General features: G+C 33.2%; 1 protein-coding gene across 1 annotated transcript; it reads left to right on the top strand.

Moving 5' to 3' along the window:
- Window positions 1-582: 582 nt before the first annotated feature.
- LOC128165717 (pancreatic lipase-related protein 2-like) lies at window positions 583-8992 on the top strand. Its single transcript, XM_052830508.1, has 9 exons — window positions 583-630; window positions 815-1137; window positions 2872-3103; window positions 4388-4627; window positions 5812-5915; window positions 6306-6435; window positions 6595-6703; window positions 7979-8167; window positions 8443-8992. Exons 1-9 carry the CDS (start codon window positions 594-596, stop codon window positions 8525-8527), a joined length of 1449 nt encoding a protein of 482 aa, XP_052686468.1. The 5' UTR covers window positions 583-593; the 3' UTR covers window positions 8528-8992.
- The last annotated feature ends 103 nt before the right edge of the window (window positions 8993-9095 follow it).

Genomic DNA, 9095 nt, shown 5'->3' with positions numbered 1-9095 from the left:
TATTTTGCACTGCACTGATAATAAATACACTGAATCATTGGACAAGGATATCAATTTCCTTCAAAGTCATACTTTTCTGTGTTTGAAGTTTTCAAAAGTCGTGAATTTTACAGACAAAATTATAATGAACAATTCTTTACTTCAAATAACGACGTATTATATACATCATTGTTGGCGTTTGGTTATTTCTCTTTTGGCTGGTTGTTTATGGTTTATTTGTTTCTTTATTTGACATGATAGGTTTTGAGAAAAAATTGGTTCAATTTTCGTGGTATTCTGACAAAAACGAAAACAAAGAGAACACACACCAAATTAATGATGGCATAATTGTCTTAAATTGAAACATAAAAATTCGTTTCTGCCATAATTGACCAACCCTTTCCCCTTAGATAAATTATAATCAGAACATGTATATTTTTTTCTATAATGAAAAACATCTCGTTTTTTATATTTTTTTTTTACTTTCTACAGTCATATTGTGTAGATAACATAAATAAATATATGGTACATGTATTTCGAAAGGATTGACATTTAGAAGGAAATAAAAGATTAAAGGAGTGTGTCGTCTTCTGATAACACAAATAGTGCACATTATGACGGCACAGATAGCAATCCTGTTGACTTTTGTAGGTAAGGATCATCAAAAATTAAGGGAGTAAACCCTGTTTATCAATAAAAGAATAATTCATTCATGATGAAAGATTTTTCTTAGTCTATTATCATTGATAATATTTATTCGAGCAATTGTGTTTTTAATAGATGGTAGGTATTCTCATTCATTTTATTAAAGAGTTTTAAGATTTTCAATTTAAAGCCCTTGTATGTACGAGTACAACAGAAAACCCGTATAAAAACAAAACAGTGTGTTACAAATATGTGGGCTGTTTCAACAACCTCCCTCCGTTTGACAACGCTGCTTACGACTTGCCACGCTCGCCCGAGGAGATAGGGACAGAGTTTTTGCTGTTTACACGGAGGAATCCATCAAATCCGGACCGTCTGGATTATGTATCCCAGTCCTCTGTCGTCAGTTCTCAGTTCCAGCGCAGTGTCCAGACCAAGATCATTATCCATGGATTCGCTAACACAGTCAAAACCACATGGTTATACAAAATGAAACGCTCGTTTTTAACAAAGGTAAAAAAAATATTACTTTATGTACTAGTATATTGCTATCTTCCATTTCTTAAAAAATCCAGTATTTCGTTGCATATAAAAAATTTTCAATGACAACAACCATTCTTTGATATATGATTGATAATGTATCTACATAGTCTTTATAGGCATTTACCAATTGATAAGAAAATATTTACATTTTCCGGTGTCTTTGCCTGTGATAATACTCCGTATCGATTTTGTAATATACAGTCCAATAACTTCAAACGACGTATAATTGGGGCGCCAGCGGGATTTGCCTATCTATTCTACTACATTAAAATAATAGACTCGAATATTTGGTCTTTAATAATCGGAAGAGTACTGTCTTTTGTTTTATATATTTTAAACATCATTGGTACTTGAAGATTACCAAAGTGTTTTTATTTTTTCTCAATCAAGCTTCGCTAATTAATAATCAACGGAAATGCCTTTTAAAAAAACCGGAAATCATCTGGATTTTTTGGATTTTACAATCTTGCGCATGTGCATTACATTCACGTTTAATCACGGGAGGCTCTTTAGTTTATGTTTCCACAATATCACATTTGCATGGATAAACTCAAATACATGTAAATTTTCATTGAAATTTTGTCATATATTCTGTTCATTAAAGGAAATACGGGAGAAAACTCTAATATGAAAAATCCCGAGAGTTTCAAACGTCAACATGGTGTGTAATTTCGAAGCGAGTAAAAAACGTTGGTGAAAAGGTGTTGAATTTTTCATTAATATGAATTAAATCTTTAGATGAAAGATATTAACAGCCTCAAAATGGTTTGTTATGAATAATTTAACTATTATTTTCAATGCAGCTTCATTAATTTTCTCTAAAATCGTTTCGGAGCGATTCTGATATTGTTTGCTACATTACGGGTATACGGGAGGCATTTTAACTGTGGCCAGACACAGTTGGATTATTCTAGCTAACTAATTTAAGCAGAATATAATGAAATTAAAAGCATTATTGCATGCTTAAAACTTGGTTATGTAAATGTCAACAATACTGTGTGTTGATGTATCTATTTCGTAAATGTCCGATATCATATGCAATATCAACCCGTGCACGCACGGGTCAAAGTCTAGTTTATATTTAAACATCTAATCGTACAATGACTGAAAATTATATAAGTATAAGTAATAAGGAATCATTCTTTGATTATTATGAGGGAATAATTTCGGTCGGGACGTGTACAAATCTATCATAAATCCCTTCGGGCTTTATGATACTAGATTTGATCATTCGGGCTTTATGATAGATTTGATCACGCCCCGACCGAAACTAGAACCGTTTTAACAAGAGCTTGGACTTTGGACAGTACGTGACAAACTCCGATTTGATGAAGGCGGGGTCTACTCATGGTTAACTGCCCAGTCATTGGCTAATAGAAATGAATATATTGATTGAACGCAAAGACACAGCGATGTATATTTCGCTGATAAGGGATTATTCATGAAACTTTGCAGTTACATAATATCAGTGCAAGATACATATGATATGAAAATAAGGAGTTTTTGTTGTAGTTGTTACACAAAAAAACCAAAGTCGGTCCCTTAACTACGTTTCAACAAACATAGTCTAAATAGGGGATGAAACAAGCCTGAATTTAATTGTTAATTAACAGCGTCCGTGTCGCATCATTCCATTCCTTTTTTGTACATGAAGCCGATCTTCAGAATGAAACATTATATATGCGTAAGATATTTCGTTGACAGGGAGACTACAACGTGATCATCGTGGCGTGGGGGGCGGGAGCTGCGGCCCCCGACTACAACCAAGCCGTCTCCAACACCAGAATGGTGGCCACCCAGACCCGGCTCATCATCGAGGGGCTGGTCCAGGCCGGGGGGAGGCTCGCTGACATCCACCTCATAGGTCACAGCCTTGGGGCCCACACCGCGGGATCCACGGGCAGACAATTGGGCGGCAAAATTGGACGAATCACGGGTAAGGTGATGACAAGCCAAAACACTAAGAATCCTTCGTGCCCAAATAATCGTGTAGTTTGCAAAAGTTGGTTTCAAAACTCATTTAACTCCCCTATATTTTATTCTATAAACAGATAATGTGGTCTGATCTGGTTTTTGGTTCACCTGAGCTAAAAGCTCAAGTAAGCTTTTCTCATCACTTTCTGTCCGGCGCCCATCTGTCTGTAAACTTTTTACAATTTTGACTTCATCTCCAGAACCATTGGACCATTTTCAACCAAACTCTGCCCTCTTTAAAAGGAAGTTATTAAAAATTATTGAAAATGTGTTGGTATTTGTCGAAAATCTTCTTCACAATAACCATCTGACTAGAAAAGCTGAAACTTGTGTGGAAACATCCCCAGGTATGGTAGACCGCAACGAGGGGTTCCGTCTTAACATAGAAATATATAGAGTAAATCTCTAAAAAGAAAAACTGAAACTTACGAGGAAGCATCCCCAGGAAGTTGAGATTCAACTTTGTTCAAATCATGATCCCCAGGGGTAGGATGGGGCCACGATGAGGGGGTCGGATTTTTACATAGGAATATATAGAGTAAATCTTTAAAAAAATTCTTCTTAGAAACCAATCGATCAGGAAGGCTGAACTTGTATGGAAGTCTCCTCAGGTAGGATAGATTGTAATTTGTTTCAAATCAGGATCCCTGGGGACAGGGTGGAACCACAATTTTTAAATCTTTTTCAATCTTTAAAATTCTTTTACCATTTGCTTAGAAAAACTGTAACTTTAGTAAAAGCAACCTTAGATAGTGTAGATTCAAATAAGTCGAAATACTCAGTAGTAAGGTGGGGTCCAATTTGGGGTTCCAATTTCACAAAGGAAAACATTTTAAATTGATAAAAAAAAATGTTTTGAGGTATGGTTTTACTTATATGCAAGCATTTTGACAAATTGTGAATTCTTTAGATTTGTTAATAACACTTTGGCCCCTGGACAATTCCTTGGCCTCTCAAGGGGTTCAAAATTTGTTTGATAGGTTTATATCTTTTATAAAAAGTTGTTTAAGAAATTCTTGAGAACTGCAATGCTCAACATGTAATATAACTATTATATCACCGTGTTACAAAAGGGGCTTAATAATAAACATTAAAATATCCAGGGGGAAATTGAACTTTTTTATACAGAATGTGTTCAACTACATATTTTGTACAAACAACTCTATAAAGCTGATTTTGTTATGGCTATTGTTGCTCAGGTGAGCTATGTGACCCATGGGCCTCTTGTTTTAACAATATTTTCTAGGTCTGGATCCAGCTAAACCAGCCTTTGAAAACCACCCAGAAGGAGTAAGAATAGATTCCTCGGATGCTGTTTTTGTGGACATTATCCATACTAATGGAGCGCCCATACGTCTTGGTGGTGCTGGCTTAATGGAGGTGTCAGGTCACGTGGATTTCTACGTCAATGGAGGAGAGAGACAACCGGGATGTCCCAGCCTTGTCACCGGGACGTTTGAACAGTTATTCAGTCGCAATCTATCTGGTAAAAAGAATGTATTATTTTTATCGATTCTTTTTCAACTGAATGTCGGTGTTATGTTTATTACAAACTTGCAGTGGTATAATATATAATTGTTTTTGCATTATTCGCCGTTGTTTTTATGGAATAATGTTTGTGTGCATTGAATATTGGTGACATTCTTATACGAATGTGTTCTTATATAATACAATTATTCCTTCACTATCATGTGGTGTTTTCGCTTTAAATTATGTTTAAGTTATTTTAAGATTAGGAGTAATTTTTGTTACATGTTGTATGTCCTTCTTTCCAAGATGAAAAAGTAAAAAAAAAAAACAAACAAAAAAACCAGAAAAAAAAAAACAAAACAAAACAAAAAACCCCCAAAAAATAGATCAAAAAAATAGTCATGTATGAAAATAGTATCATCATGTTATAAAAAATCACAATATATTTTGTTTCTTTTTTTTTTGAATTTCGAATAAATTGTCTATCTTTTTTAGTTTTCTTATTAATAACGTGTTTTTAAAACATTATTATGCATTTTGGACACATACAATTCGCATGAATTTCCATGAACTACTTTGCTGCGCGATAAAGAAACGGGGATTGAATATATAATGCTTGTTGCAAAATTCAAGGCAGCAACTCTAGAACTTTTTAACTTCTACTAGACAGGCATATTTTTTGTTTATAGCTGCTTACAAAATTTGGTCGCTCTCTGATGCTTTGCCGACATTAAAAGCATGGGAGAGAGAGAGAGAGAGAGAGAGAGAGAGAGAGAGAGAGAGATTGATTTTCAGTCTTTACTACACAATATGCATAAAGACACACCAAAAGTCTTGTCTTTCAGTACTTCAGTACTTTGATTAACAGCAAGAACAGCTGTTTTATAAAACCGGATTAAACTGGTTATTACTTATAGACTGTTGAGATGAGGATAAAAATATAATCCATGAAAAATAACTCTTTTTGCTTTTAACAATAAAATCAACTTTATTGTTGAATAATTGTAAAGCATGGTGTTTTTACAACATGTATGAAATACATTTTTAAACCGATAACATAGAAATCAATGTTTGGGAACTACTTTTGTAAATTACATGTAAATTCATACGCAGTGATTAGGTTGTTGCATTTAAAGGCATTGAAAGATCACAGAATTTTAATCGAAAAACACAGTAGAATGTAAATATTTTGTAATGCAGGTGCACTTACAGCCGCGTCATGTAGCCATAGCCGGTCTCACGAATACTTCACCGAGTCTATACTGACTGGCCGTCCCTTAACAGCGTACCCATGTGACAATTATGTAAGTGGTTTTACAGGCGTAGACGTTTAGATTTAAGTTTTTTTTCCCCACATAATACATGTACACATAATACATTGAAAACATATAATCAACCATTATGAAAATAAATTTATTTCCCTCCGTAGAGGATCATGATATAAAACAGAGTTTGCTTGCGATTAAAATATACTATGTTATTGTTGTTTGTAACCTAATTATCTAATCAATCATATCAACCTTTAGATGTAAAAAAAAAAAAAACAACAACAAACCAAAACAACAGCAACAACAATAAAAACAACTGTGAAATCAAACACCCAAAATCCATACAAATTTAATACGAATTTGTAATACATGTATGTTCTCACATCTTTAGATTAAAAATGTATAAATATACAATGTACATAACAGGAGAAGTTTAGCTCCGGAGGGTGCAGAACGTGTCGACGGGTAGGCTGCTCTCAGCTTGGCTTAAACGCAGACGTAAAATCAGGACGCGGGAAAATGTTTCTGGACACCCTCAGCATGGCACCCTTCTTTGGTAAACTTAATAACCCATGGAAAGGTTTGGGCCAAAGAGGCTGGTTTTTTTCAATTTGCCTTGTACAAAAACAACAAAGTCTATTCAAAACCCTCTTGTGACTTAAAGTCAAGTAAAATGCAGTCATCGGAATAAAGTAAAGGCATTTTTTTCTTGCAGGTTATCATTATCTTGTAACCGTTGTGTTTGGGACGCGCGATTCCATTGGTCAATTACTACTAACAGGTCACGATAGTGCTGGCCAAACGCATCTAATTCCTATTACTAGGTGAGCCTTTACGAACAGAGATTCAATTAATATCATTTTTTAAAAATTGATAATTCTAGTTTTCCTTTTTTAAAGCAATATGTATTTTTTAGAATTTTACTAGACTTTGACCCGTGCGTGCACGGGTTGACATTGCATATATTATCGGACATTTACGAAATAGATACATCATCACATAACCTACAGTAAAGTTATTAATTTCACTACACTCTGCTTAATAGAATAATCGCCACAGTTAAAATGCCTAACATTACGGGTATCGTAATGTAGCAAAAAATTGCTGGCGACCGTTTCACTAACGTATCGTAGATCGTAAACGTAGAATCGCTCCGAAACGATTTTGGAGAAAATTAATGAAGCTGCATTGAAAATAACAGTTAAATTATTCATAACAAACCAATTTGAGGCTGTAAATATCTTTCATCTAAAATTTAATTCATATTAATGAAGAATTCAACACCTTTTCACCAAGGTTATATCCCGTATTTCCTTTGATGAACAGAATATATGACAAATTTCAATGAAAATTTACATGTATTTGTAATATCGTTTCTAAGTTTATCCATGCGAAAGTGATATTGTGGAAACAAAAACTATAGAGACCCTGTGATTTAGCGTGAATGTAATGGGCATGCACAAGATGGTAAAATCCAAAAAATCCAGATAATTTCTGGATTTTTTATAGGAATTTTCGTTGATTATTAATTAGCGAAGCTTGATTGAGAAAAAATAAAAACAAATTGGTAATCTTTAGGTACCAATGATGTTTTAAATGTATAAGACAAAAGACAGTACTCTTCCGATTTCTCGGTATTAAAGCCCCAAAATTCGACTCTATTATTTTAATAAAGTAGTATAGATTTTGCTGCAGAAACCTGCTACAATGTAGTATGATAAGTCTGCATTTAACTTAAGCTTTTATGTTTAAAGTTTGAAAAATTCATTAATTTTTGTCAGAAGAAAGATTTCTCTTATAAGGCATTTGTAGCAAATCAATTTCAACAATTCAAAGCAAATCAACAGGACGACAATAATTCAATTTTGCTCCAATAAAGGCTTCTTAACGGCTTTTCCCACAAAAATACAGCTTACAGATATTTAAAACCATGATTTTGTTTGGTCGTTTTAGAAGAAAAACACATTTTCGTAAAAAAAAATTTCAACATGTAAATTGCAACTCATATTGCTTTAAGAATATTTATTCCCAGAGAATATTGTTGTAGGATTTTAGATAGAAGATTTCTTTATTTATTTACTAGTACTTTGGCTTTGCAGTTCTGAGGAACAATTAAGAGCAGGAATGCCTCATTCCAAAGTAGTCATTTTGGAAAGAAGATTTGCGAATATTAAATCTATTGATGTTGTGTATGTAAAAAAGAGAGGATTTTTGTTTGGACTTGGAAGAGTACTAGATGAAATAACTTTGACATCCATTACTGTGGAAAACATTCAGGCTAACAATAAGTAAGTTTGTATCTTCACTTGCGTCCCTACTGCCATTATTTTTCTTTCAATTTCTACTAAGGTAATGAACTTTCTAGGAATTACAATTGTACGTTTTAATTTATTATGGTAATTTCTTAGTCGATACAAACTTGAAGGACATATATTATGTTAAATTACTTTTAAAAAAGATTTTATCTTAAGAATTCGAACAAGTAGAATGAATTATTCAAGATATATTATTATATATTAATAATATATTATTATTATTATTAAAACACTGTGATTCTTTCTAGATTCACGTTCTGTTTGGGAGGATTACGATTTCCGGATAGAGTATCCGTGACCACCACTCAAAGATCCGCCTCCGGAACTTGTTAAATCATCCTACATAAAATAATAAAAATATACTTAACATAGTCCCAAATGAAACGCGCTTTAAATTTGTTTTTCGAAGTGCGTATTTTTTCAATGTGCTGTTATGATGTAAATTTTGAATTTTCTGGGTAGGTGTAAATACAAAATTTACAACACGATAACTTTTTTTTACCAAAATGGTAAATTTTGTATTTACACCTACCCATGACAGTGCGTTGCAACACATCATCCACATGTTTTCTGTTTGATGAGACAAACACTCACTGACGGAATATCCGCCAACACTATATAAAGATCGACATCGTCAACTTGCTAGAATCGGTCAAACAGAGACTTTATCACGGTTTATCTTTTACTTGTGGTTCAATGAAAGATGTCGTTATATGTGTGTTGAATTATTTTAAATTGCATATAATTAAAAAAAAAATTTTTAAATCAAAATTCGTTTTCAACCACATTTAATAACCCTTTCCTGTAAAAAAATATTTTATTTATGTATAGATATTTTATGATATCATTCTCATTTACATGTATTTGTGAAATCACATTGTTTAGATAATGTTATTAAATA

This window comes from Crassostrea angulata, chromosome 10, assembly GCF_025612915.1.
Source record: "Crassostrea angulata isolate pt1a10 chromosome 10, ASM2561291v2, whole genome shotgun sequence".
Classification (NCBI taxonomy): domain Eukaryota; kingdom Metazoa; phylum Mollusca; class Bivalvia; order Ostreida; family Ostreidae; genus Magallana; species Magallana angulata.
This window is presented reverse-complemented; position numbering and strand designations above follow the sequence as displayed.